The sequence below is a fragment of the Equus caballus genome, chromosome 27 (assembly GCF_041296265.1).
Source record: "Equus caballus isolate H_3958 breed thoroughbred chromosome 27, TB-T2T, whole genome shotgun sequence".
NCBI classification, from domain to species: Eukaryota; Metazoa; Chordata; class Mammalia; order Perissodactyla; family Equidae; genus Equus; species Equus caballus.
Window position 1 is genome coordinate 24041656 of NC_091710.1, and position 20228 is coordinate 24061883.

Here is a 20228-nt window from a genome sequence, read left to right on the forward strand (position 1 = left end):
CTTCTGGGTGTTTTAGCTCTGACTTTGCCAAAAGAAGAACAAAGGGATCTCCTTTTCCCCGGGAGGCTGGTAAGAAGTCTGAGATTCTGCTCTGGAGTTGGAGAAATGTAGTCTCTTGCTCTTTCTCTTTCAGTTCCCTGAAGCACGATGCTTAAGAAGGGAAAGGAGGCCACTGAGTCCTTTTTTGTCTCCAGAAAAACAAGATCATTTGAGCAAGAAAAATAGCAGACTGGTTATTTACTAGGACCCACAAACTATATAAATAATTCCTCATTAGAGAAATACAGAATTTTACAGCCAAATCAAAACAGGATCCTTTGAAGTCAAAAGGAGTTAAGTTTAAGTAAAGGCTGTGAGCATGCTAGTCAATTTCACTGATGAACAGTATTAGAAAATACATTTAGAGAGTTTATCCAGTCACTGTGTAATTACGTTTAGTTAATGTGAGAATAATTGTTGGGTAAGGAAACCTGGTTAACAAAAGAGAAAAATAAAACATTGCCTGGATATGATGACTTATGTAATTATCTGGATATCACATGCAAATTATAATGAAGTTATGTAATGTTCCCTTCTCGTGTACCACTTTTTACACTATCAGTGCATCTTTGTGGTGAAGAGTTTGAGGCAGCATCAAACACAACCCAGAGGCCCTTTTTGCATTTTCACTATTGGGGAAAAGAAAAGAGACAATGGAAGGGAGTCAACATTTAATTAATCGCCTGTCATTGTCCAGACACTATCATAAGCACTTGATTATCTCCACTTTAAAGATGACATCATTGAGGTTCAATGAGATTAATTAATTTCTCCAGGATTACACAGGCAGAGAGAGGTTAAACCCGATCTAAAACAAAGTCTATCTTCACTATTTTCATTTCCTTCAGTCCTCATCCTACTCAAGTCCCTCTGGCTTTTATGCTCACCACTTCCTCTGCACTGCTTTCTGTAAAGTCACCAAAAATCTTAGTAGCCAAAATTGACTAGCATTTTTTTGAGCATTTTGCTTGTTTTGTCAACAGAATTTCACTTTGTTGACCACTCACTCCTTTCCTGAAACTTTTCTTCCTTTTGAGGTAAATCTACGGGAAATAACTCCCTCAATTTTTGTTTGTCTGAGAAAGTCTTTATTGGTCTTTCACTTTGAAGGATAATTTCACACAGTACAGAATTACAGCTTGGTGATATTTTTCTCTTAACACTTTATATATTTCACTCCGCTCTCTTCCTACTTGCATGGTTCCAGATAAGTTGGACATAGACCTTTTTCTCGTGCCTCCATAGGAAAGGCATTCTTTTCTTCTGGATTCTTTCAAGATTTGTTCCTTATCTTTGATATTCTTCAGTTTGAATATGATACGCCTAATTGTACATGTTTTGTATTTATTCTGCTTGGTGTTTTCTGGATCTGTGATGTGGTGTCTAACATTAATTTTATGAAATTTTCAGTCATTATTACTTCAAATAATTATTTTATTCCTTTTTATCTTTTTTCTCCTTCTGGTATTCCCATCATGCCAATATAACCCCACGTGTAGGTGTTCCACAGTGCTTAGATATTCTGTACTGGGTTTTTTCTTTCAGCCTTTTTTCTCTTTGCTTTTCAGTTTTGGAAGTTTCTATTGACATATTCTCAAGCTCACTGATTTCTTCTTTAGCTGTGTCCAGTCTACTACAGAGCCTGTCAAAGGAATTCTTCAGTTCTGTTACAGATTTTATTTTTAGTATTTCTTTTTTATCCTATCTTAGATTTTCCATCTGTCTGCTTACATTATCCATCTGCTCATGTTGTCCACTTTTTCCATTAGAGCACTTAACCATACCTGTTTTAAACCTGTATTAAACTTCCAGTCTAATAATTCCAACATCGCTATCATATCTGAATCTGGTTCTGATGCTTGTCTCTTCAAACTGTGCTTTTTGTCTTTTAGTATGACTTCTAATTTTTTGTTGAAAGCCAAACATGATATACTTGGTAAAAGGAACTGTGGTAAATAGGCCTTTAGTGATATTGTGGTAAGGCACAAAGGGAGGAGAATAATTCTACAATCTTATGATTAAGTCGAAGTCTCTTAGCCTGTTACCTCTGGGCTGTGACTTTCACAAGTACTTCTCAGTTTTCTGCCCCCTCAGATGGGGGAGGATGACTAGAAGGGGCTAGAGTATTTCCCTCCCCCCAGGTCAGTTAGACTCTGATAAAAGAGTAAAATAGTTTCTCTTGAAGGCAAGCCTTGGTAGGAAGAACAGAAAAATCTGTATATATTTCAAAACAGCTACTTTTCCTATCCCCCTTCTGAAAACATAGGGGGATTTTTCTCTGATTTTGACTGTGAGAACCTAATGGGATCCCTAGAGGTAAAATTCACAATAGTTTGGGGACCCTTAAGACTGGGCCTCCTTGGGGTTTTTAATTATCCTAATTGTCCACACAGAGTTTCTAGCCATTCCTAAATTATATAGGTTTTCCTACCCTGACACTGGTTCCCATGGACAACCAACTTGTAAGTCTCTGTTCTAGTAAGTTGTGATTCTCTGTACCTGCCTGTCTGTCTCTCCAATTTATGTGGTACCCATATGCCCTGTGACCTCTATTCCCTGACAGATCTAAGAAGAGTTGTTAATTTTCAATTTGTTCAGTTTTTTACTTGTGGTTAAGAGGGAGTAATAAAATGACAACTTCTGAACTTCCTACATGCCAGACTGGAAACCCAAAGTTTGACTATACTGTTTTTTTAATTATCTACGTAAGTGTCTTTACCAAAGCTCTTTGCTTCTTTATATGAATTTTAATTACTGTCTTGGGTAATTTGCTTCAGCCTGAAGAATCTCATGTTATTTCTTAAAATGTGTCTACTAGCAACAAATTCTCCCAGGTTTTCTTTTTTTAAATCTAGGAATGTCTTTATTTCACCATCATCATGGAAAAATAACATAGCTGGATACAAGAGTCTTAGCTGATAGATTTTTTTTCTTTTAACATTTTGAGTACATCATCACACTGCCTCCTGCCTCCATTTTGTTCTGATGGGAAATAAGCTGCTAATCTTATTTAATTTTTTTTTTGGTATGTGATGAGTCATTTTTTTCTTACTGTTTTCAAGATTCTTTCTTTGTCTCTCAATATTTTGACTATTATGTGTCAAGATATGGATCCCTTTGTGCTTATTTTTCATGGAATTCATTGAGCTTCTGGATTATGAATGCTTTTCATCAAATTTGGGAAATTCTCAGCCATGAAATCTCTAGATATGATGTTTTGCTCCTATATCTCTTTATTCTTTATGGATTCTGTTAGATGTATGCCAGTGCAGTTAAGGTGTCCTACATATATGTAAAGCTCTGTTCATTTTTCTTGCTTTTCCTCGTTGTTCTTCAAATTATTAACCTGTATTGATCTGTGTTCAAGTTAGCTGAATCTTATGCCAGCTCAAACCTACTGCTGAACCCTTCTTTTGACTCTTTCACTTTAGTTGTTGTACTTTCAACTCTATAATTTCCATGTTTATTTTTTATAATTTCAAACTCTTTATTATTATTCTATATAGGATGAGACTCTACTGGCATGCTTTCTTTTCCTTTTCTCTCCATGGTTTCCTTTAGTTCTTGGAACTCATTTATGATAGCTGCTTTGAAGTCTTTGTTTGCTAGGTCAAATATCTGCTTTCACACAGGCAGTTTCTGTTACCTGCTTTCTTCCTTGGGTGTAGGTCACACTTTCCTGTTTCTTTGCAGTCTGTAACATTTTCATTGGAAACTGGAAATTTTAGATATTTTAGCAATTCTGGATGCTAATGCCCGCCCCAGCACCCACCCCCGCCCATATTCACCCAAAGTTTCCTGTTGTTGTTCTTTGATTTTTCATTAGTTTAGTGACTTGACTGGATTATTTCACTGAAATAAGTTTTGCCTTTAATGTGACACCTAGAATATTGTTCCTCAGAGGCATAATTTACTCTATAGTCTGAGCCAGTTAAATCCAAGTGCCTTTGCAGGAGTAGTCTTTGATGCTTGTTTCTCTCTGATACCAAAAGGACTCTTCTTAGCTGTCTCTTTCTTTGGTTCTCTCTGTTAAAATTCTAGCTGGTCTTTAATTTAGCTTGTTTTTCTCAGGAGCTGCCAATCTCTTAATTTCTTACCACCACAATCTCCAAAGTATTTGATAGCACCCTTTGTCTTTCACTTCTCCACCTTCTGTTCCAAATAAATCATTTACTTTGGAGAACTACAGATTCAGCAATGTCACTCTTGTGCATTTATCTCTGAGAAATGAAAATTAGGTTCTCACAGAAACTTGAATACGAATGTTCATAATTCCTTAATACGTAACAGCCAAAGCCTGGAAATCAATGTCATTCAATGGGTAAATGGTTAGACAACCTGTGGTAAATCTATACCAACACATACAACACAGTAATAAAAGGAAACAAAGTATTGATAGAAGTAAAAACTTTGAAGACCCTAAAGAGAATTATGCTAAGTGACACAAAGCCAATTTTGAAAACTTATATACTGTGTGATTTCATTTATATAAAATTCAAGTCATATCAAAAATTACAAATATGGAGAATAGATGAGTAGTTACCAACAAGTTAGGGATAATGAGGAGAGTGGGTGGGTATGTCCATAAAGGGGCAGCAACAAAAAGCCTAGTGTTCTTAGTACGGTACTGTATCTTGATGTGATCATAGTTACATAAAACTACACATGTGATCAAGTTGCTTAGAACTATACACACACATGCATGAGTGCATGTGGAAATGGTGAAATAAGAGTCATCTCTGTGGACTGTGTCAATGTAGATTTCCTTGTTTTTATATTATAGTATAGTTAGGCAAAATGTTAACATGGGGGAGGCTAGGCATTGGGTACATGAGACTTGTCTGTATGTTTATTTGCAACTTTCTGTGAATATAAAACTAAAAACTAGAAAGTTAAAAAACTGAATCATAGACAGAAGTGTAAAAGGTTAAATTATGCAACTTTTTGAAGAAAATATGGAAAAATTTTGTAAGTCTAGGACTAGACCAAGAGTTCTTTCACCTGAGAACAAGTCATGATCCATAAGAAAAATTTATATTTGGTCAAAATTAAAGACATTTGATCTAAAAAACACCTTGTTAAGAGGGTGAAAAGACAAGCTGAAGTCTGGTAGAATGTATTTGCAAACCATGTATCTGGCAAAGATCTAGAATGCACTAAAATAATTCAAACTCAACAGCTGAAAAAAATCCAGTTAGAAAATGGGCAAAAACATAAACAGAGAATTTACTTAAAAAGATTTACAGATGGCAAACAAGCACATTAAAATATACTTAAGATAATTAGTCACAGGGGAAATGCAAATTAAACCAATGAGATATCACATTTCTCCAAACAGAATGACTACGATTAAAAAAATAGTGATAATAGTAAATACTGATGAGGACGCAGAAAACTGAATCACTCATACATTACTGGAGGAAACGAGAAATGGTATAGCTATTGCAACAAAAAATTTGTCAGACCTTATGATACAACCCAACAATTTCACTCTTGGGTATTTATCCTACAGTCAAGAAATTTTATGTTCACACAAAAATATGTACACAAGCTTTCTAGCAATGTTATTTGTAATAGTCAAAAACTGGAAATTACCCAAGTACTCCTTAATGAATGACTGGTTAAGCAAACTGTGGAACATTCATACCATGGATGCTACTCAGGAATAACAAGGAATAAATTATTAATACATGAAACATCTTTGATGGATCTCAAGGGAATTATGTGACAGAAAAAGCAATCTCAAGAGCTACTGTATGATATCATTTATACAAAGTACTCTAATTACAATTACAGAGATGGAGACCAGATTATGTGCTGCCAGGGATTAGGAATTGGAAATAAGGCAGGCAAGTGTTTTGTACAGGGGTAGTATGAATATTCCTTGTGGTGATGAAACAATTTATATGTTGATTTTGGTGTTGGACACATTAATCTATACATGTAATAAGATTGCATACATTTTTATACACACACAAACACAAATCAGTAGATGTAAAAATTGGTGAAATTCAAGTTAGCTCTATGGATGGCATGAATTAAAAATTTTCTGGTTTTGATAATGTAGTATCGTCATGCAAGATTTTTATCATCAAGGGAACCAAGTGAAGGGTACACTCATGATACCTCCTTGTAAATTTTTTTAAACTTCCTGTAATGTATGATTATTGAAAAAATCAAATAAAATTATTCTTTTCTCCAAAAGCCTATTAAGTGATTCCCAGTACCTAAAAAAGAGGATAAAGAGAACAACAACAATAATATACAACAAGTTGCTAAGTTGAAAACCATATCAAGAGTCAATGCACGGGGGCCGGCCCCATGGCTGAGTGGTTAAGTTCTCATGTTCTGCTTCGGCGCAGGGTTTCTCTGGTTCTGGTCTTGGGCGCGGACAAGGCACCACTCATCAGGCCATGCTGAGGCGGCATCCTATATGCCACAACTAGAAGGACCCACAAGTAAAATATACAACTATGTACTTTTGGGGGACTTGGTGAGAAAAAGTAGAAAACAAAAGATTGGCAACAGTTGTTAGCTCAGGTGCCAATCTTTCAAAAAAGAAAAGAAAGAGTCAATATATTTAAATAGTCTAAATACTCCAATTAAAAACAGAAGATGTTGAATATCAAATCCTGATTGCTATATAACTTCAGGATTATTTTAATGCCCTGTTGTCCTCTATTTTAAAAAGTGCAAAGTATAGTGAGGGAATTATCTGTAGACCACTGTGTAAACTACTCAATTTTTTACCTGAATTATTTTTAAAAATTTAATTTTATGCAGCAAAAAAACACACATTTTTTAAATGTTCTGAACATTCTATGTTGGTCTAAACTCATAACTATCCCCCCCCCCAAAATGATGGTGGGACTGTAAGAAGACAAGTCCATTGCCTTCATTTGGTGTTTTCTGCCACTGAATTAGAAATTAGTTTCTATGATATTCTGGAAATGTATGATATTTTTAAGAAAATATTTGAACCACACAGTAACATCTGAGGGCAAAGTTTTGTATCTGTCGTTAACTGTGGCCCTCTAATTATTCCTTCTTCTAGGAACAAGCTCATCTCAGAACGCTGTAAAGGACTAAGTTCTCTTCATAAATCTAGGATCCCCACATAGACTTGTCAAGTCATATTCCAAGAGAAAAGGAGAGACTTTCAGTCTTAATACATAACAATACAAAGCACTATTATAAATTTTTTGTATGTATTTTAGTTTAGTTCATTAGGGTTATCTATGCCACCTTTTAAATCATAATATTTAAATAGGTGGTAATGCTAAGAAATATTTGAAGGGAAAATAAAATTTTAATCTTTAGTTATTTGAGCAGACAACAATGTAGTCTTTGTTGGGAAAAAGAATAGAAGCAGGTGGTGAAGTCGTCAATGAACAAAACCATCAGTCACACTTACTGATCGTTTTCTACATGCAGACCACTGTGCCAAAAAGGAGAATTACAAAAGGTATCCGTGTACTTGGAAAGCTTATAATAGAATGAGGAAATAGAATATGCCTCAAAATATACGTTGAAAACTAACATAAAATGTAAGACTGGATAAAAATCTGGAGAAATATATGCTGTCAACAAGACACCAACTTGAAATCTAAAGAAACAAATAGGTTAAAATTAAAAGATATAATATGTTAACACCAACCAAAAGAAAGCTAGAGTGGCTATGTTTTTATCAACCAAAGCAAATTTCTGAACAAGAAATACTATTTTATACAAAGAGGATAATTGTAATCATAATAAAAGGATGAAGTCATCAAGAGGATATAGAATGCTTTCAGTTCTAACAGCTACTGCTTCGAGTTTGAACCTTTGTTATTACATATATAAGAGACAAAAAATCACAAGTATCATTACATGTTTCAACATGTCTCTCTCTCTCAGTAATTGATAGAATAAGTAGACTGAAAAACAGTAAGAATATGAAAGAATTGAAAAACACTAATAAGGAGCATAAACTTTTAGAAACTCTACACTACAACAGCAGAAATCACATTTTTTTTTCCAGTGCACCTGGAACATTTAACAAGCTAGAGCTACTCTAAGCCACCAAAAAAAGTAACAATACATTTAAACATATTCAGATCATCCAAAATATGTACTCTGAAAAAAAATTTTATTTTTGGTCGATAACAGTAAGACAGGTAAAAAAGCTTCACATATTTGTAAAGTATGCAACATGTTTTTAAATAATTCATTAATCAAAAAATTACCAGGGAAATTATAACACATTTGAACAGACTGACAATAAAAACGTAAGGAAAAATTTGTCAGAAATGTGTAAAGCAGTACTTTGGGGAAAACTTATATCATTAATAACTTATGTCAGAAGTGAACAAAGTTTAAATCAATCACTTAAGCTTCTACTCAAAGAAACTAGAAAAAAGAAGACCAAATTCAACCCAATATAAGAAAAAATGAGATTATAAAGTTTAGAAAACAGCAATAACAAAATACAACACAGGACAGATGGTGTCAAGATGGTGGCATAGTTGGACTCTGAACTCACCTCCTCCCATGGACACAACAAATTTACAACTACTCAGAACACTCACCCCTTAGAGAGAATTGAGAACTGGATAAAAAGTACCCCAATAACTAGAGATAGTGCTGACTGAGGTGGAAGAGGCAGAAATTCCTTTCTGTAGAGACAAAAGTCACCTTTGAGCCATGGCACTTCATGGCCAACTGGGGGAAATCTTAAGGTAAAAAGCCTTCCCTGTAGGAATGGGGGATCTGAGCAGGGGAGCATTACCACAACAAGCATCTTTTGGACTCAGCACAACTGAGACAAGTGTCATAATATTTGGCTTTTGTGGCTATTAACTACAACAGGGAACACCCCCAGAAAAGTTATCAGATGTAAGGCAAAAAAAGCCTGTTGTTATAGGGCTCACACACAAATTCACCCATTTCAGGGAGCTGTGGAAAATCACCAGGAAAAAATACGCACAGTCCTTTAGTGAAAAGAGACTCACTTGATAGGCTGTAGGTGCATCTCAGTGAGAGATGAGACCTCCCCAGGGACTGAGACATTGGGAGCAACCATTACTGTGACCAACTACAGGCATGCTGACACAGACACTGACAGATGTCATTGGAGTTATTCCCCTGGCCTGTTAGCCCAGGGGTCTGCCCCAGACACTAGAACACCAATTTATTCCAGCTCAGCCAGTGCAGGCAACCCTCCATAGGCACTGGTCCCACCCAACAGCAAGCCCTCAGCAACTTGTGGGCCCACATAGGTTGGGTGCCTGGGACCTCTTCAGCCTGGCACGAAGGCCCACATCAGTGAGGCAGGGTATGTGTGAGGAGTGGGCCTGTTTAGGTGGAGTGTGTTGGGCTTCTGCAGGGGGGGTGACTGAGTCTGCTTCACTGGGTTGGGATGTGCACTCAGGGCACAACTGTTTTGATGGGGTGTGTGGCTGTGTGCGGGTTGGGACTTGTCAACTGCAACAGACTTGTGCTTCTCAAAAGCCACATGGGGATCAGTCCCACTTTGACAAGCCTGAAACAACTGGGTGCTCCTATGCTGGGGCCAGCCCCACTTAGCAGCAATCCTGAGAGAGTTGACAACAGCCTTGCAGACCAGAGGCCTACAACAATTGTAAGCCCCTGAGCCTAGCAACTAGCCATGCTGGAGACTTACTTAACAGAAAAACAGCAACAAGAATGTGCTATTAGACCTTGCAGCCAACTGTGCTGGGCTCCCCCCACCTGATGAAGTGACTGAGGGGTCCACAAAAGCCACACAAAGCTTAGCATTACAGCCATGTGGCCAGAGGGAGAGCCCAGCTGACTCATAGGCCTGCAGCAAGAACAACCCTGCCATAACAGAAGGACACATATAGCCCACACAGGGGAAATTCCTGGAAATTTGGAACTGGTGATGAGAGGGAAGCACATTGATAAGCCTCAAAAGATATCTCTTATGTAAGACCAACTATCCAAGATTGGGAGATGTAGGTGACCTACCTAATACATAAACATAATCACAGAGAAAGAAGCAAAAAGAGTAGACAAAGGAATATGTTCCAAATAGGGGAACAGGACAAATCCTGAGAAAAAGAACTCAATGAAATAGAGATAAACAATCTACCTGACAAGGAATAAAAACTAATAGTCATAAGGATGCTCACTGATCTAGGGAAAAGAATGGATCAACTCAGTGAGAATGACAACAAAGAACTGGAAAATATATAAAAGAACCAATCAGAAATGAAGTATACAATACTGAAAATGTCAAATTCACTAGAATGATGCAATAGCAGAGTAGATGACACAGAAGAATGGAACAGTAAGCTGAATGAAAGTCTAAAGGAAACTACCCAAGCTGAACAGATAAAAGGAAAAAGAATCAAATAAATGAGGACAGTCTAAGGGACCTCTGGGACAACACCGAGGGCACTACATCTGTATTATGGGTGTCCCAGAAGGAGAAGAGAGAGAAAGGGGGTAGAAAATATGTTTGAAGAAATAATAGCTGAGAAGTTTCCTAACGTAAAGAAGGAAACACACACATCCAGGTACAGGAATCACAGAGAGCACCAAACAAGAAAAATCGAAAGAGGCCCACACCAAGACACACTATAATCAAAATGTCAAGAATTAAAGATAAAGAGAGAATCTCAAAAGCCACAAGAGAAAGGCAACAAGTTACCTGCAAAGGAAACCCCGTAAGGCTATCAGATAACTTCTCACCAGATTCACAGGCTAGATGGGAGTGGCACAATATATTTAAAGTGCTTAAGGTAAAAAACCTACAGCTAAGAATATTCTACCCAGCAAGTTTGCCATTCAGAATGGAAGGAGAGATAAGATTTTCCCAGACAAGCAAAAACTAAAGAAGTTTATCACCAACAAACCAGCCTTACAGGAAATGCTAAAGGGACTTATTTCAGTGGAAAAAGAAGACCTCAAATAGGATTAAGAAAATTATCAAAAAAAAGGCAATAAAATCCCTGGTAAAGGCAAATATACAGGAAAGGTACAGATCAACCACCCATGAAGCTAATATGAAGGTCTAAAGACAAAAGTACTGAAATTGTCTGCTTCCATGATAAGACGGTAACTGATACACACACACAAAAATGAGGTTCGATATGATATCAACAACATAAAATGTGGGAGGAGGAGAGTCAAAGAGTAGAGCTTTTAGCAAGAGGTCAAATTTGAGAGATCATTAACTCAATATAGATTGCTGTATACATAGGTTATTGTATAAAAATCTCATGATAATCACAAACCAGAAAAGTATAATAAATACACAAAAAATTAAGAGAAAGGAAACCAAACATAATACTAAAGAAAACCATCAAACCACAAGAGAGCAAGAGAAGAAAAGAATAGAGAAGAACTACTAAATGCCTAGAAAAAAAGTAACAAAATGACCATAAGTACCTTCTTATCAATAGGTACTTTAAATGTCAGTGGACTAAATGCTCCAATCAAAAGACATATAGTGCCTGATTGGATAGAAAAAAAAAGAACCAAATATATACTGCATACAAGAGACACACTTCAGACCTAAAGACACTCAGAAACTGAAAGTGAAGGAATCGAGAGAGATACTCCATGCAAATGGCAATGACAAGAAAGCTTGGGTAACAATACTTATATCAGAGAAAATAGACTTTAAAACAAAAACTAACAAGAGACAAGGAAGGACACTACATAATGATAAAGGGAACAATGCAAGAAGAAGATATAACACTTGTAAATATCTATGCATCCAACATAGGAGCACCTAAATATATAAAGCAATTGTAAACAGACATAAAAGGGGAAATAGCAACACAATAACAGTAGGGGACTTTAACTCACACCTTACACCTATGGATAGATCATCCAAAGAGAAGATCAATAAGCAAACATTGGCCTTAAATGACGCATTGAACCAAATGGGCTGAGTAGACATATACAAAACATTCCATCCAAAAACCACAGAATACACATTCTTTTCAAATGCACATGGAACATTCTCTAGGATAGATCACATATTAGGCCACGGAATAAGTCTCAATAAATTTAAGAAGATTGCAATAATACCAGACATCTTTTCTGACCACAATGGTATGAAACTAGAAAGCAACTAGAGGAAGAAAATCAGAAAAACCAAAAATATGGGAGATTAAACAAAATGCTGCTGAACAACGATTGGGTCAATAAAAAAATCAAATGGGAAATAAAATAATACCTGGAAACAATTAAAAATGAAAATATGACATGCCAAAATTTATGAGATATGGCAAAAGAGGTTCTAAGAGGGAAGTTTATAGCAATACAGGTCTACCTCAACAGACAAGAAAAATCTCAAATAAATAGTGCACCTAAATGAACTGGATAAAAGAAGAACAAACAAAATCTAAAATCAGTAGAAAGAAGGAAATAGTAAAAATCAGAGCAGAAATGCATAAAATAGAGACTAAAAAAGCAATAGAAAAAAATCAAGGAAACTAAGAGCTGGTTCTTTGAGAAGATAAACAAAATTGACAAACCTTCAGCCAGACTCATCAAGAAAAAAAGAGAGAAGGCTCAAATAAATAAAATCAGAAATGAAAGAGGAGAAATTACAATGGGCACATCAGAAATACAAAAGATTACAAGAGAATACTATGAAAAACTATATGCCAACAAATTGGATAATCTAGAAGAAATGGATAAATTCTTAGAATCATACAATCTTCCAAAACTGAATCAAGAAGAAATAGAGAATTTAATAAACCAATCACCTTAAGGAGAGAAAAATAGTAATAAAAAACTTCCCCAAAAATAAAAGTCCAGGACCAGATGGCTCCCCTGGTGAATTCTACCAAACATTCAAAGAAGACTTAATACCTGTCCTTCTCAAACTCTTGCAAAGAATTGAAGAGGAGGGAAAGTTTCCTAACTCATTCTATGAATCCAAAACCAGACAAGGACAACAGAAAAAGACAAAATTACAGGCCAATATCATTGATGAATATAGATGCAAAAATCCTCAACAAAAAACTAGCAAATCATATACAACAGAATATTAAATAGATCATACACCATGACCAAGTGGGATTCATTCCAGGGATGCAGGGATGGTTCAACATCTGCAAATCAATCAGCATGATACAACAAATTAACAAAATGAAGAATAAAAACCACAAGATCATCTTAATAGGTGCAGAGAAAGCACTGGACAAGCTACAGCATTGATTTGTGATAAAAACTCTTAATAAAATGGGTATAGAAGGAATGTACTTCAACTAAATAGGAGCCATATATGACAAACCCATAGCTAGTATCACTCTTAATAGAGAAAAACTGTACCTGTAAGTACAAGAACCAGACAAGGAGGCCCACTTTCACCACTCTTATTTAGCATAATATTGGAAATCCTAGCCAGAGCAATCAGGCAAGAAAAAGAAATAAAAGGGATCCAAACTGGAAAGGAAGAAGTGAAACTGTCATTATTTTCAGATGACATGAATTTATACATAGAAAACCCTAAAGAACCCACTAAAAAACTTTCAGAAATAATCAATGTATATGGCAAAATTACAATATACAAAATCAACATAGAAAAATCAGTTGTATTTCTATACACTAACAAGGAAGGAGCAGAAAGAGAAATTAAGAATACAATCCCATTTACAATTGCAACAAAAAGAATAAAATACCTAGGAATATATTTGACCAGAGAGGTGAAAGACCCATATACAGGAAATTATAAGAAATTGTGGAAAGAAATTGAAGAAGACACAAATAAATGGAAAGATATTCCATGCTCTTGTATTAGAAGAATTAACATAGTTAAAATGTCCATACTTCCCAAAGCCATCTCCAGATTCAATGCAATCAAAGTTCCAAAAACATTTTTCACAGAAATAGAACAAAGAATCCTAAAATTTATATGGAGCAACAAAAAACCCCAAATATCCAAGGGAATCCTGAGAAAAAAGAACAAAGCTGGAGGCATCACACTCCCTGATTTCAAACTATACTACAAGGCTATAGTAACCAAAACAGCATGGGACTGGCACAAAAACGGACACAAAGATTGATGGAACAGAATCAAGAACCCAGAAATAAACCCACACATCTATGGACAGCTAATTTTTGACAAGGGAACCGAGAACATACAATGGAGAAGGGAAAGTCTCTTCAATAAATGGTGTTGGGAAAACTTGACAGCCATATACCGAAGAATGAAAGTAGGCCATTATCTTACACCATACACAAAAATTAACTCAAAATGGATTAAAGACTTGAATTTAAGACCTGAACCTTGAAACTTCTATAAGAAAACATAGGCAGTACACTCTTTGACAATGGTCTTAGCAGCATATTTCCAAGTACCGTGCCTGACGGGGCAAGGGAAAAAAAAGAAAAAGGAAACAAATGTGACTACTCAAACTAAAAAGTTTCTGTACAGCAAAGGAAACAAACCATCAATGAAACAAAAGGACAGCATAACAATTAGTAGCAGATATTTGCAATTCATATATCTGATGAGGAGTAAATATCCAAACTATACAAAGAACTCATACATCTCAACAACAAAAAGACTAACAACTCAATTTAAAAATGGGCAAAAGATCTGACAGACATTTCTCCAAAGAAGAAATTGTGGCATTATTTACAATAGCCAAGACTTAGAAGCAACCTGGGTGGCCATCAAGGGACGAATGGATAAAGAAGATGTGGTATATATACACAAAGGAGTACTACTCAGTCATAAAAAAAGATGAAATCTGGCCATTTGTGACAACATGGATGGACCATGAGGGTATTATGCTAAGCAAAATAAGTTAGAGGGAGAAAGTCAAATACCATATGATCTCACTGATAAATGGAAGATAACAGCAACAACAAACAAACACAGAGACAGATTGGACTGGTGGTTACCAGAGGGGAAGTTGGGATGGGGAAAGGAGTAATTAGCCACATTAGTATGGTGATGGATGGTAATTAGTCTTTGCATGGTGAACGTGATGTAATCTACACAGAAATCAAAATATAATGATGTACACATGAAATTTATACAATGTTATAAACCAATATTTATAATTAGTAATAGAAAATAAAAATTAAATAGAATAAAATAAAATAGAACACAGGAAAGCAATCAATTAAATCAGTGAACCAAAATGCTGTTTCATTGGGAAGATCAATAAAATTACCAGCTCTGTATTCAGACTGATTTGAATGAAGAGAGAAGATGAATATTACCAATATCTAGAATGAGAGATGATCCTTCATCACTGATCCTGTAGACAATAGAAAGATACTGAGGAAATATCAAGAAAGTGTTAATACCAATAAATTTGACAACAAAATGGACAAATTCTTGAAAGACTAAAACTATCAAAGCTTACTCAGGAAGAAATGGATAACCTGAGCAGCCTTATATCTATTAAACAGCTTGACTTTGTAGTTCAAAATCTATTTATAAAGTTATCTCCAGGCCCAGATAGCTTCTCTGGTGAATTCTATCAGACATTAAAGGAAGAAACAACACTAACATTGCACAAAATCTCCCACATAGTTCAAGAGAAATTAAAATGGTCGTTGCCATTTGGTTTCGGGAAGGGAGAAATAGGGACTTAATAGTTTAACAGATATAGAGTTCCAGTTTTTCAAGATAAAGAATTTTGGAGATGGTTGTTGGTGGTGTTTGCACAACAATGTGAATATGCTTAATATATCCTTAATATATTAATATATAATAAATATATAATAATAATTAATATATTACTTAAAATAATAGCAATAAACTGTACACTTAAACATGGTTAAGATGGTAAATTTTATGTTATGTGTATTTCACCACACCAAAAAAATTATCATAAAAAAACAAATTTTGAAAAAATACTGAAATTAAGCAAGTCACCAACCTGTATATTAAAACCTGAAATGAACATTCTTTCCAAGTTAACTCTGTTGACTTTCATTGTGTGAACTCCATATTGATTGCAAAAATTTTCTATGTAGTCTCTCACTTAGTTTCCTGAAGCTATAGATTTTTCTAACAACCAAAAGTGTACAAAACCGAATAAATAAATGGATTTCTATTGTTTTTCAATCACTTTCATAGCTGTAATTATTTTGCCTCATATTTAAATTATAGATCAATTCTAAAGTAATAAAACACATATGGACATTTAATATTTGGCTTTTTATTTGGAAACCTAGTTTTCCAAGAAACTTTACAACAGAAGAATTGATTTAGATGTTTCTTTTTACATTATCTACGAGTGTGCGTGTATGTGTATATGTGTATTTGACCTGAAACTTAAAAGAGAAATTCGGCAGTAGATTTGGATAAAACAGGCAACTGTCTGCTGTTAAACATATTGTGACTTTCCGTTTTTTTCTTTCGCTACAGTAATTCAGCCATTGTACCGGAAAGCTGTCAGGCGCACTATTAACACTGCCAGGAACTTCACCAACAAATGGTCTGTTTCCAGAGGAGAAAGTATGCTTTATAACCCTTATGTCACCCGAAATATGTTTAGAAAGTCAAATTTTTTGAAAATAAAGCCCACGTGGCCAGAAGCGCAGGCTCCAGCGTGCTTCCCGTGTGCAGAGGGCCGTGATTGGGCGCCCCTGGGGCTGCAACCGGGCGTCCAGTCCGCAGAGGTGGGCCCGGGGCCCCCCACCCCCACCGCCCTTTCCCTCCAGCCGCCTCCCCAGCGCTCGAACAGCCAACCTCTATCGCTGCGGCCAGGCTGGCAGGCCACACAATGCTGTCTCTCTTGCTGATCCTCTCAGGCCTGGGCTGGGTGACCTCCGCGGTTCATGGTAAGTGAAGGACCCTGATGCTGGGAGGACCGCCTGTCTCAGAGCCCCTTTGAGTGGCGGGCGTCGCCCTCCTTGCTCCAAAACCCCAGGCCAGGCTGGGGAGAGCCCAGCGTCCTGTCAGAGCCCGCCTAGTTTCAGGGTCCTGCCGGGCCTGGTGTTTGGAGGGTTCAGAGCAGGACTGGGACAGCTGTCCCTCACTTACCTGACCCTGCACTTGCAGGACAGGGCACCCATCTCCTGGGGAGGTGGGAAAGGAGAGAGCCTGGATAGGGTCCTGAGGCCAGCCTTCTTCACCCACTCAGGGCTGAGGTCAACAAGCCCCAGTGTCTCCGGAGGGTCATAGAGTAATACTGCCACTTCTAGAGGAGGCTCTTCCTGGAATCTTACAAAGTATGATTTTGTGGTGTGTGTGTGTGTGTGTGTGTGTGTGTGTGTGTGTTTTGGGGCTTGGAAGTTCCAAGAGTGATGTGATATAAGAGAACAAGTGAGGACTAAGGATGCTTCCTGCACTGAAGATGCTCACGCATGGTTTCCTTATTGCAGAGCTATGAATATTGATTTGAGGGTTACAAATAAATCTTTAGCAACTAGACAAATTTTTAAATATAGAATAGTCGAATAATACTGATTAACTACATTTATTTTGTAACATGATTCAAAAATATAAAACGAGTAAAATTTAAAAGGATAAATCGGCTAATTTATTGCAGATTATATGGTTCTTTAGATTGAGAGTTTGAGATATTTTACATAAAATTCTTAGAATTAGAAAGTTCAGGAAAGGATGCCTGGGCAGTGCAAAATAGATTAGCATGTATAATAGTGGTGAAAAAGCTGAAATGTGCTAAAGGAAGTTTTCAAGTCTTCATCACTTACTAGTTAGGTGTCAAAATAAACCTAACTTCTCTGTATCTTTAGTTCCCTTAATTATATAATGGGTCAAATAGAACCATACCTAGTACATAAATATATTGTGAGACTTTAAGAGGTATTTTATAGAGTGCTTAGCTATAATGCAAAAAATTTATTTTTTGTTGTAATTGGTAAAGTACAGGTACGTTATGTCATTGAAAAATAGATCTCAGCCTCGAGTAATGGTATATAGTGATGTCATTACACGATATCTAGAATATAGGAGGCAAATTATACATTTTTATTCTCAAACAATAGAATAAAGGAAGGGTACTAAAAGAAATATTTTGTTGATGTGCTTCCCATGCAGTTTGTAGCAACTATAATTATAAAATCCATCAGGGATTTCAACATACAAAAGCAATCAATGTGGTACACCACATTAACAGAATGACAGAAAAGAACCACATGATCATGTCAATGATGCAAAAAAAGCACTTGATAAAATGCAACAAGCTTTCATGACAAAAATACTCAACAAGCTAAGAACAGAAGGAAACTACCTCAAAATAATAAAAGATGTATACGAAAAGCCTATAGCTAACATTATACTCAATGGTGAAAGACTACTGTTGAACTCCTATAGAGAATTTTTCATTTCAGCTATCATACATTTCTTTTCCAGAAGTTGTGTTTGGTTCCATTTTATAATTTGTATCCCCTGACTAATATTCTCTATTTGGTGAGACATTGTTCTTTTACTTTCCTTTAGTTTTTTAAACATAGCTTCCTTTAACTCTTTGAAATTATTTGAAATAACTGATTTAAATTCTCTGTCTACTTGGTTCAACATCTGGGCTGCCTTGGAGATAATTAATATTGCTATTAATATTGATTGTCCCTCATCCCCATTTGTGAATGATATTTTCTTGTTTCTTTTCCTATCCAGTAATTTTTTTAAAGAAAACCGGATATTTAAAATAATATGAAGTGACATCTCTGGAATCAGATTCTCCCTCCTCTCCAGGGTCTGTTGCTATTGCTACTTTTGGTAGTAGTTGTTTGTTTGTTAATGACTTTTCTGAACTAATGCGTACAGTCTGTATACTCTGCTGTATACTATTAGCTTAGTGATCGGGTGATGATTAAACAGAGATTTCCTTGAACGCCTGGAGCCAGTGATCTCCCAGATTTTGGTGAGTGTCTCTGTGTATGTTAGGGTCTGCCTTCAACAGTCATCCAGGCAGTTTACAACTCTGCCTTAGCCTTCCCTTCTGCTTGTTCAGAGACTCCAGATCAGCCTTAGATGAAAGTTGAGGGCCTTATCCTCTATCAGGAGCAAATATGTAGCCTTTCACATATTTGTGGCCTTCTAGATTCACAGAAATATGTTGGAAATTTTCAAAGCTTCTCTGGATACCTAATTCCCTAGCTTTTCCTTTTAAGTTTTTGGTTAGTCTGCTATTTGCCCAAATGTCATCCAGTGTTTGCCTGTAATTGTTTTCAACAAATGCGCCTGGATAGAAGACTTTTAGCACTGGGTGAAGCTCCAAGTCTGCCTTGTTAAGAGAAATCTTTCTGGGACTCTAAGAAATGCCAAACAATTACAGTTTTTTGAGAAGGAGGCTTTGAAACAACTTCAACTTTGTTCTGCTCCCGCCATGGACTGCCAAGCTGCACTGGGAATATAGGCTGTTATTTTCAAGGCTACTATTTAACTGGAGAGCAAGAGATGGAACTAGACGAAGTAAAAAATGCCACAAAACTTGTTGTTCTTACTGAGATTCAGTTTTTCTTGAATAAATGCTTTCCTGGGTTTCTTCAAGAGTTTTATTTTCCAGAGTTCTGAAAAAGTTAAACCTGTTTTTTGCCAACATTTTCATTGCTTTTGTCAGGAGGACGATTTTCAGAGGTCTTTACTTCACCGTTCTTACTGACATTACCAAGGACTAGGAAGGAAGAAAATAAGTCCTTATTTGTAGAGACATGATGACATGGGTAAAATATCAAAACATCTACATAAAATTCTATGAGAATTGGGGCTGGCCCCGTGGCCGAGTGGCTAAGTTCGCGTGCTCTGCTGCAGGCGGCCCAGTGTTTCGTTAGTTCGAATCCTGGGCGCGGACATGGCACTGCTCATCAGACCACGCTGAGGCAGCGTCCCACATGCCACAACTGGAAGAACCCACAACGAAGAATACACAACTATGTACTGGGGGGCTTTGGGGAGAAAAAGGAAAAAATAAAATCTTAAAAAAAAAAAAAACTTCATTAAAAAATTGACTCAATGAACCATCTAAAAAAAAAAAAAATTCTATGAGAATTAATCACGCAGTTCAGCAAGTTCTCTGTTGCAAGGTCAACAACCAAACTGAATATCTATATACTGGCAAAAAACAAATGGAAAACTATGTTTAAAAACATCATTTATACTATTATCAAAAAATCCGAATACCCAAAATAAAAGGCTTGCAACTCCTCCACAGTTAAAAGCATCTTACAAAACTAAAAGAAATCAAAGGCAACCTACATTAATGGAAATGTATATCATG

General features: G+C 36.3%; 1 protein-coding gene across 9 annotated transcripts in view; it reads left to right on the forward strand.

The window, feature by feature from the left end:
- ADAM18 (ADAM metallopeptidase domain 18) overlaps window positions 1-19942 on the forward strand; it is a 184960-nt gene extending 165018 nt beyond the window's left edge. For 5 of the 9 annotated variants that reach the window (XM_070253030.1, XM_070253027.1, XM_070253029.1 and 2 more), the window contains one exon: window positions 16409-19942. In XM_070253030.1, the coding sequence (XP_070109131.1) occupies window positions 16409-16785 (377 nt within the window). In that variant the 3' untranslated portion in view covers window positions 16786-19942. The remainder of the gene's footprint in view (window positions 1-16408) is intronic. The other 4 variants (XM_023630507.2, XM_023630504.2, XM_023630510.2 and 1 more) reach the window with 1 other exon arrangement.
- The last annotated feature ends 286 nt before the right edge of the window (window positions 19943-20228 follow it).